This window comes from Gracilinanus agilis, chromosome 4 (genome assembly GCF_016433145.1).
Source record: "Gracilinanus agilis isolate LMUSP501 chromosome 4, AgileGrace, whole genome shotgun sequence".
Classification (NCBI taxonomy): Eukaryota; Metazoa; Chordata; class Mammalia; order Didelphimorphia; family Didelphidae; genus Gracilinanus; species Gracilinanus agilis.
Genome location: NC_058133.1, coordinates 97,717,762 through 97,734,444, shown reverse-complemented (window position 1 = coordinate 97,734,444; position 16,683 = coordinate 97,717,762). Strand labels below are relative to the sequence as shown.

The 16,683-nt window shown below is 34.0% G+C and overlaps 1 protein-coding gene across 1 annotated transcript in view; it reads left to right on the top strand.

The window, feature by feature from the left end:
- ZBTB41 (zinc finger and BTB domain containing 41) overlaps nucleotides 1–16,683 on the top strand; it is a 48,101-nt gene that overhangs the window by 21,449 nt on the left and 9,969 nt on the right. The window contains exons 4-6 of the mRNA XM_044674911.1: nucleotides 1,109–1,256; nucleotides 11,777–11,906; nucleotides 15,719–15,814. Coding sequence (XP_044530846.1) covers nucleotides 1,109–1,256; nucleotides 11,777–11,906; nucleotides 15,719–15,814 — 374 coding nt within the window. The remainder of the gene's footprint in view (nucleotides 1–1,108; nucleotides 1,257–11,776; nucleotides 11,907–15,718; nucleotides 15,815–16,683) is intronic.

Genomic DNA, 16,683 nt, shown 5'->3' with positions numbered 1-16,683 from the left:
ATTTGGAAGAGGAGAGGGTTTGGGAGGAAAGAAAATGAATTCAGTTTTAGATATGCTGAGGTTAAAACTAACAACTTAGCTTTGTCCAAGACTAGAGAAGATCATGTGCAGACTGAGTCATTAGCTCTTCTCTTAAGCTTTTTTCCATTTTCTTTGGAATGAAGTTACTTATTAATTACTTATATCCACATAAGGTCAACCTTTCCTTCTATAGCAGACCTTTTAATTACTTAATATTTTGGCTTCCATACTTTTAGAAACCTTTTTTTATCACTAAATATTTGTTTTTTTTTTAAAATTTAAATAGTTTAAAACATTTACACAGTGGTTTTGTCATGATTACTTTCTTGAATAATTAGTTAATAAACCTTTATTAAGTGCCTCTTATGTGTTAGGTAGTGTGCTAAACAATTTAGATAGAAAGGTAAAGGATAGTTCTGGCTCTTCCCCTTACAATCTAATGGAGGTAACATATGCAAGCAACTATATACAACAAACTATATACAAAGTGACAAAACTTTTCATAATACAGCATGCTAAAAGAAGAATCTAGGTGGCAAAGTGGTTAGAGTACTAGTCCTGGAATCAAGAAGACTGAATTCAAATCTAGATTCAGACTACTAGTTGTGTGACCCTGGGCAAATCACTTAATCATTTGCATCAGTTTCCTCAACTACAAAATGGGGGGGAAATAACAAGACCTATTTTGAAGTGGTGTTTTGAGAATTAAATAAAAATTGTCATTTTGATGGAAAGCAACATGATATAGTGGGCAGAAAGCTAGCCTCAAAGCCAGTTTAAGCTCTATTTTTGATACATGTTGGCTGTTTGACTCTGGGCTTTTTACTAGACAACTCTCTAAAACTTTTAAGTTGCTGGCAGGATATCAGCCTGTCTTGGCAGAGATAATGCACTCTGAGTTTTCTGTTGCAGTGTAAGCACAGGTCCAATCCCTTGTCTGTTGTAAAAGTTATGCTTTTGTTGTGCTTTGTCTTTGAAAATCTTTTCCATAGAGATTTGTTCCAAAAAAGTATCTTGTTTATATAATGACTTGTCTTTATTATTTAATTTTGATTTTAGACTTTTTTATTTGAAAATGCATTTTTAGATTTGTAAGAAGTCATTTACTCGAAGACCACACTTGGAGGAACATATGATTCTTCATTCTCAAGACAAACCCTTTAAGTGCACCTATTGTGAAGAGCATTTCAAATCACGATTTGCGAGGCTAAAACACCAAGAAAAGTTCCACCTGGGTATGTAAATCATTTTTAGTAATCTGTGATGTTGGCAGCTGCTGATTATCTGAGCCATTGCTTCCTGATCCTGGAATAATATATCTTACCACATTAATGTATTGGTAAGCTCCTAGATTTTGCTCATTCTTTCATCAGTGCAGATTGTAACCTTTTCATGTTGATTCTTTGTAAGTCTTGTGCATACTCTTCCATAGACTGTGTAAGGTGAATCCATCTAATCTGTTAAAAACCTTTTTTATAGGTCTGTTTACATTTTAAGATCTTTGATCTGTTATCTCTTGCTATTGATACATGATTGGAAATTTGTTGGGGTTTTTAAAAAATTAATTTTGCAAATAGGTCATAAATCTCAATGATGAGTTGGTCATTTTATTTACCAAGGTTAATTTAACATGCTGGTCTCCCGAAGAATGGGGGAGGGGGGTTGTGTGAAGGAAATTTACCCTCCCCCCTTTCTAGGTTTGTACAGATGATATTATCTCCTATCAACTATATTTGCATACTAGACATCACCTTGAACTTGACCTGGATGGCTAGGACAGAAGCAGGGGGTCAGGAGGGCTAAGCAGAAAGTTCATGTTCTGTCTCTGGCACTCTGTCTACAAACTTCCCTGCCAGGGGGTCTGTTGGAGGAGCCACATGGAAAAGCTAGAGTAAGATCCCTTTTCTATCTCTCACTCTCTCTCTCTTTCTCTCTCTCTTTCATCCAAATAATCCTAATAAATTTTATTAGAATCTAAGGACCAACTCCTAGTTTAATCAAACAGTTTATTCTATTCTGATCTAGGTCATTGTCTACCTGCAGTACCTATCTAAATTATATGCACTAATAGAATAATTATTCTCTGCCATATAGCATATATGCCACAGTCTTCTTAATATATATTCTTAATTTATTCTCTTTTTTTTTGTGGGTGGCTTGGAGGTGATGTTTGACATTTAATCATTCAGTATTGTTAGAAAGATGACAAATTGACGAAAACAATGTGCTGATTTTTTGCAATAAAGAGTTTGGCTTTCAAAGTCCTTCATAACTTAACCTGTTCCTACTTTTTCAGTCTTATATACCTTATCTCCCCTTCAAGTTAATACAGTCCAGGGACATGGACCTTTTTACTGTTCCTCAGACAAGATACTGTATCTCCCTACTGTTATGATCAAACTGAAGCTGCTATTGATACACCTAAAGCTGATATATTGAACTGCAGCAAGTAGACTAAAGCTGGTATGGACCAAGCTGTTATAACTGTTACTGATAATATTAATAATAATATGGTAAATAGCCAATTATTATGTTCAGCGAAAGCTGTCAGGACCAAGCTGGTTTCAGGCAGTAGATTGAAGGCTGGATGCAGTCTAATACAATATGAATTTATTATGGAGGAGAGGTATAAAAAGGAAAACAGGAGGTCGGAATAAACTAGGAGAGTATATATTAATATTATATTATGTCTAAAGTTCAAACCCTCTGCTAATATATCTAAATAAATCCCCCCAAAATCTGTTCCTCTTGGAGCTTCTTCTTGTCTATAGAATAGACCTGACTTAAACTTACTCTCAACTATCTTAAATCATTCTCTAACTAAAACCTATTCAAATTTATACAGTCTTCTTTATCCTCCTTAAATTGATATATATAAACTTAAACTATCAAATATATCTGACACAGCAGACTTCTCTCCCAAGTCAGAGAGCCTGTCACTGGAGAAAGCTGCTAGCTTTCAGAGAATACAGACAGTCCAGCAACTAGTTCTGTTCTCGAAGAACAGCTCTCTTAGTCTTCTTAGTTGTCTATCTTCAATCAACCCCAAAACTCAACTGTCAGTTTCTGCTGAGGTAAAGGAGACTCGCCCAGCACCTCCTCTCAGCTCCAAGCCAAAGTAAAATGGCTCAATTGTGTCAGTTCACACAAAATAGCTATTCAGCGCCCTCTCTGGTGAAGAGGGGGGAAAGCTCTCAGTAAAAACACTTCTCAGTTTAGTAAGTATCTCAGCTCTCAAATAAATAGTATCTAAAGTCACTAAAGTCTTCTTTTTCTGTCAGAGAATAGACCCAGCCACCTGCACTCTAGAGGAAATCCAAAAGACAGGCCTAGAACTTTCCTGCTGCCTCTCTTTTATCTAGGCCTCTTAAAGAACCCCTGCAAATTCTGTGTCTTCCCTCTTAAAGGGGACAGTATCCAAATTACAACTTTGTCTCTGCCCTAACACTTCTGCTCTTAATGAGACAGAATAAACTAGTTTAAAATCCTTATAATCAACATTTCCCCCGAGATCCTTTTGGGAGAAATATTCTCCCCAAATGGATCTTTGAAACTAAACTTATTCTATAATTCTGTGCTAGAGACAAAGTAAAAAGAAGAAAGCAATCAAAACATCTTGCAAAATGCAAGTCACATTACATTCAGATATTTACAGTTACAGATATTTGCAGTTACAAAATAACACACTTCTGACTATGCTTTTACAGAAACAAAACTACCTAAAGATAATAATTCAAATTTACCTTATAATTACTATGGGAAAACCCTTGCAAGAACAACATATACAAAAATATACATAATATTACTAAAGTCCCACCATCTGTAAAAGAAGTCGTTCATTATTCCTTATTCTTAACACTTTCCCTCTGAGATGAACTCCGGTATATCTGTATGTATCTTGTTTATAGTTGTTTGCATGTTGTCTACCCTCTCAGATTGGGAGCTCCATGAGAGCAGGGACTACTGGGTTGTTTTTTTGGGGGGTTGTATATTTTGTTTTTGCCTTTTGCCTTTCTTTGTATCCCTAATGCCTATTCTTAGCATAGCACCTAGTTACATAGTAGGTCTTGATATTTCTCATGCGTGAAGGAAATCATTGAGGGGACTTGGTCATGAGGATAGAATCAAAACTGTGGTGCCCTTTATAGTTAGTCGGACTGAAAAAGAATATAAGAGATCAGGAGATAGGGAGCAGGGTGGATTTCCCCTGAATTGTCTCCCTAGGTGGTCCAGGCAAAATAGAAAGCCACAGTTGGCTCCCAAGATACTACGTGTGAGAGTCAGTGGGCAGAGAAAAAATTTGATAAACTGAGGCAAGAGAGGATTTCTGTGCTTCTTTTCCATCTTTGATGTTGTCTGGACTCCTGTGTGAATGAGTAGAGGGCCCATATGTTGGCCACAGAATAGCAAGTCAAATGAAACAGCAAGGAAAATAATGTATGTCTCTCTTTTTTTCCCATCCTCTCATTCATTTCTGATTAAATAAAATTATTAGGTTTATGACCAGTTTCATAATTTTCCCTCTTATACTAGAAATTTTATTGTACTATTTCATGAAGTACAGTGCTTAGGGTATTTTCACATGGGTGAAGGATCTAGTTTGATTATCTCTTGGTGCTGTCCTTTAGATCTGTTGCCATCACTTGTAATTCTTCCAAATATTCTTCTAGCTGTGTTTTAAAAACTCATTTTGCAAATTCCTTTGATTATTTAGTCATAGCAAAACAATTTTCTCTCAATAAATGCAATGTTTTAAACGTTTACCATGGGCATTTTCAAATACTGGATTTTATTATCATTTTGTACCTTCTGGTGAGTAATTTCTTAAAATCCATATACATTCATTTACTTTGTTGGAATTTTTCTTTTGTTTATTTCATTAAAAATTCCTTTTCCTTTTCTGAAGAACAACTTTTTAGGGGCAAGGGGTCATACTATTTTTTTTTTGTGTTGGCTGTTTTTGGAGAGGAAGGAAGGAAATAAACATTTAATAGACATTACTGTGTCAGGTGCTTTATAAATATTATCTCATTTGATTCTCGCAAAAACCCTGGGAGGGAGGCGTTATTATTACCTCCCATTTTGTAGTTGAAACTGAAGCAGAGAGAGGTTTAAGTGGCTTGCTCAGCATTATTTGGTTAAGAAGTATCTAAAACCAAATTTGAACCCAGATATTCTGCAGCTGATGGTACCATCTGTCATCTTCATTCTTTAATCTTCAGTCTTTCCCTGTCTTTTTGGACTGCAGATGGTTTTTCAGGTTTTGAAGAGCATCAGACCAAATAATGATGGAGAAATCATAGTAGTTGATCTTTCTAGCCCAAGTCACCTCATAGGCAAATTACCAGGACAGGGACTATGAAAAAGAAGTGAGTCATAATTGCAGATTCAGTCCCTGATTTGTGATTATTGAGCTTTTGCTCTTAACGCCAGAATGAATTATTGATTCAACCTCATGGACTTAAAACAGGGATAAACAGGCAGCTCTTTCATTCTGAATCTATTGTCTTCCACCTAGCTGATAGACCTGGAGCCAGCAACTCTTGACTGGAACTTAACCCAAATAGCATATCTGCAGTTGTATTGCCTAAATCCAAACTGGAATCTGGAGTTTAGAAAGACCAAGAAGACCATGTATAGACGATGCACTTGATTAGACTTCAGAGGACCCATTGAAAGTTAGTAGTTTTCTGATATGAGCTTTTTGATATTTGGAGAGCACAGCATATTCAATACTTAGAGAGAATAGCAGCAGGACTATAGATAATTCTCTGGGATTGTATGAAGAAAATATAGTCCCACCACTAGTGTATTTTCTTTATATGATCCTAGAGAATTAGGATTCTCTGACCTTAATACACACTCTTAATCTGATAGATAAGGTTGGATTAAAAGGAGTAAATTTTCAAAAAAAAGGATAAAGACTTATTATGATGCCAGCGATGCTCATGTCATAAATCCAGAAGAGAATAACTTTAAAAGAAACAAGCAAAGAGTTGAAAGACAAAGCTTGACCCTCTAAGAAATGAAATGAGGTGTTTTAAGTTAAAAATACCACAAATAAAATGAGAGTGTGAGAGGAAAGATTTAGAAAATTATTGAGAGCTTTAGAGGAAAGATTAGAAAAGAAAGTGAACTACCAGCATGAGAAGTACAAAATCTAACCCAAGTAACAGATGTTATGAAAATTATAATGGATCAAACAAAAGTTAATGATTTGGGGACAAGAAGAAATATTAAAACCAAAAATTTGCAAAAATGGAAGAAAAAATAAGAGTTATCAAAAACAATTGATATGGAAAATATATTATTCAGTCATTTCAGTTGTGTCTGACTTTTCATAATCCCATTTTTGGTTTTCTTGGCAAAGTTACTGGAGTAGTTTGCAATTTCCTTTTCCAGTACATTTTACTGATGAAAAAACTGAGGTAAACAGGATTAAGTAACTTGCCTGAGGTCACAGAGGTGGTTAGTATCTGAGGATGGATTTGAACTCAGATCTTCCTGACTCCAACTTTGAAACTATATCTGCTATGCTTCCTATCTGCCTAGAAAACAGATTAAGGAGGAGGAATTATTAACTACTCAAAAGTCAGGACCAAAAATATCCTATTTTAAGAAATATGCCTGGATATATGATAATAAGAGGACAAAGTGAAAATAAAGTCCACCTATCACCTCTTGAAGGAAACCCCTAAATGAACAATTCTAAGAATTGCATAGCCAAAATTAAGATCTTCTAGGAATATATAGAAAAAGTACTGCAAGCATCCAGAAAGAGTTTGAGTGCCAAGGAGCTATATGGTCAGTATTAGACAAAATTTAGCAACTCTTTCTACAAAAGATGGGGGAGAGCATGAACTGTAATATTTCAAAAGGTCAAAAAGACTTAAAACCAAAAAAAATTTACTGTTTACTAGGTTGAGTAGAAACATAAAAAAGTAAACATAAATAAAAAAGGAATTAGAGAAGGATGAAGTTTATAGTATTTGCATTCTAAAGGGGATGTGTGGTGATAAAAATTATCCTGTTAGAACTTTAATGACATGAGGGGTTATAGAGACAACTGGTTAACGTTAAATTGAGGACCCTAGGAGCAGTTTGTTTTGATGATCTTAAAAAAAAGAAAGGGAAGGAAAAAAAGATACCCCAGGAAAGAATAGAATGGGGAAACATTTCACATAATTGGGGAGTAGGAGTAAAAATAAATGCAAAAGAGGAAATAGACCTGGAAACTCACTTTCATGTGAATTGGGCAAAGGAGTATAGAAAATATATACACATAGCGAAGAAATACATTCACCTCAAAAGGGAAATAAGAAAAAAGGAAGGGGGGGAAAGTGAAGGAGAAAGAAGAGAATAAGCATTTATATAGTCCCTAGTATGTGGCAGACACTGTGTTACATTTCAAGGATTTTTCATTTGACAACACCACAAGTAGAAAGTGAGCATTACACTTCATAGCTATGTTACCTTGGGCAAGTCACTTAACCTCAGTTGCCTAGGAACCTCTTCTGCCTTGGAATTGATACTTAGTATTGAGTCTAAGACAAAAGGTAAGCATTTTTTTAAGTGAGCATTAATTATAAACAGAACAAACCATAAGTTTAAAGGGGATCACAAGATGGGTTTAACAGAAAAGAAAGCATATTTTTGGACATGGCCAATATAGAAATTTGTTTTGCCTGACTGCATGCTTGTTCCAAAGGGTTGGTTTTGTTTTTTTTTTTTGTTGGGGTTTTTGTTTTAAAGGTAGGTGAGAGAACTCTAGAAATAGGAGGTCTTGAGTTCAAATGTGTCTCAACTACTTCTAGCTTTGTAACCCTGGGCAAGTCACTTAACCCCCATTGCTTAGCCCTTACCACTCTTCTGCCTTGAAACCAAGGCACAGTATTGATTCTAAAATGAAAAGCAGAGATTTAAAATAATAATAATAATAGTAAAATAGGTGAGAAGGAGGAAAAATAAATGCTTGTTCATTAAAAATAATAATTTTTTAAAAGTTCTTTACAGCCATGCTGATCTTTATATTTTTAGTTTTATACTTCACTTTCCTCCTTAAATTTTATGATCTAGCAACACCTACCTTCTTTCTATTTCTTCCACATAATACTGTTTCCCTTTTTTTCAATGGATCTCTCTCATACCTGGAGTGCTCTCTCTCTCTCTCTCTCTCTCTTTCCACTCTGCCTTCTTAATCCCCTGACTTTTTTCAAGACTTGGCTCAAATCTCATATTTTATAAAATACTTCTCCGGATCTTCTCCATCACATTCTTCTTATCTTGCTCACCTCAACTTCAATTCCCACCTTCCTTCCAAGAGATTATTACCTTGTTATTTGTGTAGGCACACAGCTGTTTGTGTGTCACCTTCCACATTAGAATATGAGCTCATTAAGGGTATAAAAGTAACTTAATTAAGCAACTTTAATCAATTTATATTTCATTGTATTCCTTTTTAGAGCTTTATATCCTCCGTATATAATCCTGTTAGATATTCAGTATTATAATCATAGTAGAAATAATAGTAAGGAATAATTCTAATTATTAATTCATTGAATAACTGTATAAAAATGAACAATTATATTGTTAGTAAAAACAATAAGAATTCCCTTTGGGCCTTACAAAATACCTTTGTCAAGGAGAGTTTGAGCATGCCTTTAGCATCCTGGAATATATCCTGACTTCTTGAGAATATAGTATCTCATATAATTTTGAAACTATAGAATAACCTTGACCATTTTTATTTTCACCATATATGGAACAGTTGCTACATAATCTGACCCCATAAGAAGATAAGAAACAAACCTACCTTCTGAAATTGTGGTTTTCCCCCTTTCAAGAGAAGAAAGATGCAGTTGACTGACCCTTCTTCTGTTCTGGAGGGAGTTTGCATAATCTGATTCTTTTGAATAAAGTATAAATACTTATCAGCATCTCAATGAGCTCAGAAACTGATTCCCCAAATTTTTCCTTTATAAGAGGAGACCTCATTTTTTACCTTTCTTTTTATCTTGTACTTAGCAAAGTGCTTGACCCATAGTGAATGCTTCTATTCTATAGAATACTACTCCATACAATTTATACTCTGGATACAGTTTCTAATTAGTATATAATCTTTTCATTTTTTGTAAGTGTATTCCTAGCACCTGACACAGTATATGGCATATTGCAAACTTACGATGATTATTGATTATTGATAATAACTCTTGAAATTTACCTGAATATTTTATTTATATATATTTATATGTATATATTTCTACTAATTACACATAACAAATTTCCACACAAAATTTCCTAAGTTATATGATCAAACTTCCATCCCTCCCTTCTTTCTTTCCCTTCCCCCATCTGGTGCTGGCAGATGATTCAATCTGGATTGTACATGTATCTTCATGCAAAACATATTTCTTTATTGTTCATTTCTATAAGTGAGTAATCTTATAAAACCCAAACCCCAAAACATAAACCCAATTAAATAATTTAAAAATTGCATACTTTCATCTTAATTCTGACCCTAACAGGTCTTTCTCTGGAGATAGAAATCATTCTTTGTCACAAGTCCCTCAGAATTGACCTGGATCATTGTATTGCAGATGATAGCTAAGTCTGTCACAGTTGTTCATTCCACAGTATTGCTATTACTGTGTACAACATTTTCCTGGTTCTGCTTATTTCTCTTTGCAGACCATCCATGAAAGTCTTGCTAGCTTTCTGAAATCATCTTGTTCGTCATTCCTTTATAGCAGTGATTCCCAAAGTGGGCGCCACAGCCCTCTGGTGGGTGCTGGAGCAATCCAGAGGGGTGATGATGGCCACAGGTGCATTTGGGGGTGGTGAATAACTAACTGTAAGGGGAGATGATAGTATGTGACAGGGGGCACCAAGTAATATTTTTTTCTGGAAAGGGGGCGGTAGGCCAAAAAAGTCTGGGAACCACTGATTTACAGCAACTATAATATTCCATCAACATCATATACTGTAGAAAGCCATAAATAAACAATTTGATCTCTAAATCCTATCAGATCTAGCTATAACTGATGATTATAACCAATTTATAACTTCTTTCATTATTCAAAGTTTTTCTGTGTAATAAATCATGTTAATTTAAAGAAAAGGGGGATTATGTGGGAAGCTATTAAAAGAAATTAGAATCTCAAGTAGATATTTTAATCTGGACCCCATCAAAAGATCAATACAGACCAGGAAAGCCTTATATTGACCTTTCTCCTTATCATTAGGTATGAGACTGGAATGGGTTACCTAAGATAAAAATCTGAGATTCCTCTTTTGATTCCTTTCATAATTCACACCTTTCTTTAAAAAGCAATATAGTCTTATTGAAAAAGCTTTGGGCTCTCAGTAATCCAGCAGGAGGAGAATTAACACTGTTCCCCTTTGGCCAAGAATGCAGCTGCCTGGTATAGCCAAGGTTGAACCCTTAGCAGGGGCATTTTGCCCAGAATTAAAGTAAAATAATGAAGCTCAAAAATATTGTTTAACACCATCAAGGCTGAGAAATTCAGGGGCTTTCCGGCCTAACAAAATGTCCCAGACTTCACTTAATGATAACACATATAGTTGATAGTTTAGCATAGGTTTTTATCTACATCTTGAAGCTTCTAAGCTTTTGTTTTGACTGTAGTAAAAATACTGCTCTGTGTAATTGTGGGAAACTTTCTTGGGCTTTTGGGGGAAGGGGATCTTTAACTTTCTATATAATAAACTGGTGACTCCATTGTACCTCAGAGCACTTTGAGCTAACAAGCCATGCTTCCAATCTGTTTTGTTCTTTTCATCCGACGACCACCCTAGGCCACTCAGATAAGTCTCTGGTTGTAGAGCAGGATCTCTTATAATATACCACAATTTGTTCAGCCATTCCTCAGTTGATGGACATTCCTTCAATTTCCATCTTTGCAACCACAAAAAGAGCTACTATAAGTATTTTTGTATAAGTAGATCCTCCTTTCTTATCTAAATATTTTAAGGTCGTCATCTAGATATTTTCAAAACAAAAAAAATGTATATAAATATTAATTAAATTTAAATTGGAAAAGCTAGTAATTGAGAATATAAGAATTAAAAATTATGAGGCTGATTGTATCTTAACAACTTTATTAAATAAAAAGGAAGAGGAGGAGGAAGAAGAAGGAAAAGTAGATACTTAGCTGGCTAAACTGTGGCCACCATTGTGGGCCTCCTCACTACTCCACCACGGATATAGTCAGCAACATTGACAGCATGCCAAAGTCCCCCATTACCTTGGAGCTTCACCTTATAAAGTCTTTTCTCTACCCACTGACTCTCACACATCACATCTCAGGAACCAACCACAGTCTCTCAATTTGCCTGGGCTGCCCATTGGGCCTGGGAAATTGCTCTGCTGTCTTGCAAGATTCTTGACTTTATTGATTCTTGTCTCTTGACTCTTAACTTCCTTTGGTGGTGGCTCATCTGTCTCAATTTACTCACTGGTATTTGGCCTTCAGGTGACATCAAGAGAGCAACAAGGGACAGAGAAATTTACTTTAGACAAGATTTTTCATTTTCTTAGAGCCAGAGTAGTGTCTTAAATTGCCATTCTCTGAAAATATTAATTTTATTTATGTGTCAGTATTAGTTGTAAAGTCTTTTGTGTTTTCTATTCTCTCCTCTGTCCTACCTCTCTCTCTCCTCATACAAAGATTAATCTATTTTAGCATGTTTTCATTTAACTTGTATAAATAGACTTTACTTTCTTTGTCTATTTTAGGTCCATTTCCATGTGATATCTGTGGTCGCCAGTTCAATGACACTGGAAATTTGAAACGACACATAGAATGTACTCATGGTGGAAAGAGAAAATGGACTTGTTTCATCTGTGGAAAATCAGTAAGAGAAAGGTGAGTTATTATCTAGAGACCTCACTTCAAATTGATAGACTAATCAGAAAAATATAGTTAATGGTTATTTTTTTTAAATGACAGATAATGATAAATTGGAAAACATTTGTAGAAGCTTAGATCAAGTATGAGCATTGGCTGAAGGAACTGTTATTGTTCAACCTAGAGGAAAGCAAACTTATGGGATATATGATAGCTATCTTAATATTGGACAGAATATCAGCTGGAAGAGAAACTTAAAACTTTTTCTTTTTTATCACAGAAGGCATAGTCAGCAGCAGCATGTGGAAATTGCAAAGTCTAATTTAGATTTAATGTAAGGAAAAAAGCATACAAATAGAACTGTACAAAAGTAGAATTTCTAGTGTTAGGAGGTAGTAAATTATCCCTTAATGAATGAAAAAAGCATTTATTAAGCATTCTCATGCAAAGAGAATGTACTGTACTTTTTCACTGTCTTAAAAGCTATAGTTGGATGATCACTGTGAGTATGTTGTAGAAAGGGATTCTTATTTAGGTATGTATTGGAGTAGGCTTTGGAGGTCCCTTCCAACTGAAATTCTGTGATTAGCTCATAAATATTTATGCATTTTATACTGAAAACACTTTAATTTTGATAGAAGAATTTTTATTTGTTATTAGGACTACAACTACTGGACAGGTACCTCAGAAGTCATCTAGTCCAACCCCTTTATTTGACAGATGAGGAAACTGAGGCCTACAGAAATTTAAGAGACTTGTTCAAGGTCACAGGTAGTGTCAGGGGTGGGATTTGAACCCAAGTCCTTTTAATTCCAGAGTCAGTGTTCTTTCAAGTGTTCCATGGTGCCTTCCCTACTATTATTACTCGAACAATCCAAAGTAAAAGTAAAAATAAATCTCTGAATTTATTATCCTGTAAGTCAGTATCATATCTCAGGTTTTAGAGTTGGAAGGGAATTTAGAGATTATCTAGTCTATTCTTTATTTAACAGGTGAGGAAAGAAAATCAGAGAAAGTAATTATTCTACCCCAATAATAGGATTTGATTTGCAACTTTAATGTGATGTGAAGTGAGTTACATTTTTGTTTTTTTTTCCCCATTCAAATGTTATTATGCCTTCTTTAACAGCACCATCTGGTGGCAGTTTTTTCTTCGATTCATAACCCTGCTTTTCAAACATATTGGATATGAGATAGAAATAAAAGTAATAACATAAGAATATATTTTAAGTAATACTTTTCCAAAAGTTTTCAAAAAAATTACAATCCTAATGTAATAGAGCAGCAACATAAAGTGGCTTCCTAGAAACACATGCCCTAGATCACCTAGGTAGTTTAGAACTCCTAAAATTTCTGTGATTAAATGACACATAGAGGAAATATTTATTTATTGAATACTTATTGTGATGAAGAATGATACTGGTCTAAACCACCCTCCTGGGTAGGGGCTTTTATTATCCCCATTTTACAGATGAGGAAACTGAGGCAAATAGAGTTTTAAGTATCAGACCTGTTATGGAAGACCCTCCTATTCAAATACAGGTTGGACTAGGTAACATTTGGGGTCACTTAAAACTGAGATTCTGTGATGAGTTCTTTGCTGCTTAAGGATTAAGGAATCCTTTTTGTTTATAACATCATTAAGGATAAATAATGGTTTATCATTTATCATTAAGGATAAATACTGGTTAGGTAGTGCTACTGATTGCATTAAGGAATATTTTTATTGTTGTTTAATTGTGCAGTTGTGTCCAACTTTTCATGACCCTGTGAACCATATTGTCCATGGGATTTTCTTGGCTAAGATATTGGAATGGTTTACCATTTTCTTCTCTAGTGGATTAAGTCAAAGAAAGGTTAAGCGATTTGCCCAGGGTCACACAATAAGTGTTTGAAGTTGGATATGAACTTGGGTTTTTCTGACTCTAGGTCCAGGTGTCTATCTACTGAGCCACATAATTGCCTTTTATGAAAGAATATACTGTCTTTATATACCAAAACAAACAAATCTGTATACTATAATTTTGGAAATTCAGGCAATAATTTCAGAAAGGACGGATCATCTTGATTCTTGTTAATTATTTTTTTCTCGACAACTCCTTCCCCTCACCCCTCTTGAGTCATTATAGCTCTATTACTTCTTAAGTATAGATTACTTCTACTTTCTATGTCTGTGGAAAGAAAACAAGATAATAGCATCACTTGTCTCCCTTCTTTTTTCTTGCTCATTATTGACTTTTCTACTTGGAACTTAAAGATCTTTACCACATAATTACAAAGTAATTTTTAATTGACACTAATTGTTTAGTACTTTAATCATCTGTTATTTCGTTGGTGTTAATTTGGACTCCATCAGGGTTTTTGTGAGTTGCTTTGGCTGGAAAAAATTCATCATTTAGTGACTATTCATAACTGGTGATGATTTTCTTGCTCCTGACCAAAATGTTTATTAAGTGCTTATTTAATTGTGTGAGAGGAAAAAAATAATACTGAAATATACTCTGTAGTTTTAGGTTCAGGTTTTCAAAAAAAAAATTAATTTAACATAAATTGATATTGAAGACATTTCTCATTTCTGGCTTGGAAAGAAATCCAAACTAGCAAATTCCCTCTTGCTTCCTGACTTCCTTTACCATCTTAAGAAAATTTCACCCATAGGCACCAAGGTGTGCTAGAGTCAGCTCATAATGGATTTGGAATGCTGATCATTACATTTTCAGTGTGAACTTGATTCATTGTTTCGTTGATTATCTAAAGAAAGTGATGGAACAAATGTTATTAATGCAGTTTAAGCAAAAAAGTGTATCATGCATTTTCATTGTTAAATATTTATCAACATATTCCTGTACCTCAGTAACATTTGTAGAAATCTTAAATGAGGAAAAAAAGATCGCAATATATAAAAATACAGTTTGAGCTAATATTATAGAATTAACCTAGTACTCTATCTATCTGTCTGATAGCTTCTGAATTAAACCTGGAGTAATACTTTCCCTCTTTCATCATTATCTTAATACTTTTTTAATATAAAGAATAGATGACCCCTACCTAGTACTAGGTCTTCACAGTGATACATAGACCACATGTAGATAGATCAAGGTTAAGTTTTATCATCTATAATCCATTTCCTTAAGAAAAGTTTTTTTTGTCCTTCCTCGGTCTATCACTTACCTTTCCAAAGTGCTTTTCCAAGTATTTATTTCATATTTCCAATGCTACTGAAAAGGAGGGTTTAATATATATGTATATATGTTTCCACTCTAAATAAATGGCCTTAAGAAGACTGACTTAAAATCTGTTGTTAGAACTATCTTTAAGTCTTCCTACCTTTGCATATTTAGAGTCAATTCTATCTTGTCAAATTGCCAAAATCATTAAGGTACAGAATGAAATCATTTAAGGAACTCAGTAAGAGCTGAATAGCTATTTCCATTTGTTGGTACATCTTCAACTGTAACCTCCCAGGTCTTATAGTAGTTACCTCAGTTGGGTTCACAAAGTAGACATTAGTAATAACAAAGCAAATATTTCCAATAATAGAAGTAGAGTGGATTATTCATTTTGTTGCCTATCTCATTTAATTTTGCTTTAGTATATCTTCATGAATATAAAATTGCTTACATGTATTATATGTTAACATTTGTAATAAATAATATGAGAGAGTAATTGGTTACTAGTTTTGATTCTTTTGCTTTCTCTTACACCAGTGAGACCCTAAACTGTTTATACCAAGATACTGTTTTCCTTGAACTTTAATCTATAAAGCAAAGATTCATATAAACAACAGGATTAAATAGTATTAAATGATGATGCATTATTTTTGAATACAGAACTACCTTAAAAGAACATCTGAGGATCCATAGTGGAGAAAAACCTCATCTCTGTAGTATTTGTGGACAGAGTTTTCGCCATGGGAGCTCATATAGGTAAGGTAAAACCAACTATTCATGTATAAATATAAAGTGAAATTGTCACCAATCTATATAACGTGTGTGTGTAAACGTATGTGTACGTTATATATCTTTTTATTGTTTTAGTGCTAACTGCAACAAATACCTTTTATTGAGCGCTTTATAGGATATGACTGTCCTAGATGTATACACAGATTTACAAAGGTATATTGGCCTTTTGTTTCTTAACTGTATAGCTATTGATATTGTAACTCTCCTTAGATAAATATAATTTATGAGATCTTTTCACATCATTAAGAGCCTACTGTGCTATCAATGCTTTTCTTGGTAAATTATACTTAATATATATGTGCAGAGAGATAATACACACATATATTATACATATACCTATGTGTGTACATAATTAAAGCTTTTTTTAAGTACATTGAACTCATTAGGTGTGTGTTGGAGTTTGCATGTTTTTTTTCTCTGATTCTGGTTATTTCGTAGATAAATGTGCATTCTAGGAAATATCCTCCATTTTCTTAATTTCATAAAATTGTGCCAGACATAATCATAATCCATCTGCCTTTTATGAGGCTAATCACTTACTATATTTACAATTTATTTCTATGAGAGATTTTTGGGGGAGTGGAGAGATGGTGACAAATAGGTAGAAGATGATGAAGATGAACACATAATCTTTGCTTTACTAATACTGTTTTAAAAATTTTAAACCAGAATTTTAAAATTGTTTCTTCTATATTATCTATGAATTTCATCCAATATAAGGTTAATAAAAATGATATGGTTTGTTATTTCATCCGTTCACTCTTATTTTTTATGCTATAAGTAGCACTATATATATGTGTGTGTGTATATATATATATATATATATATATATA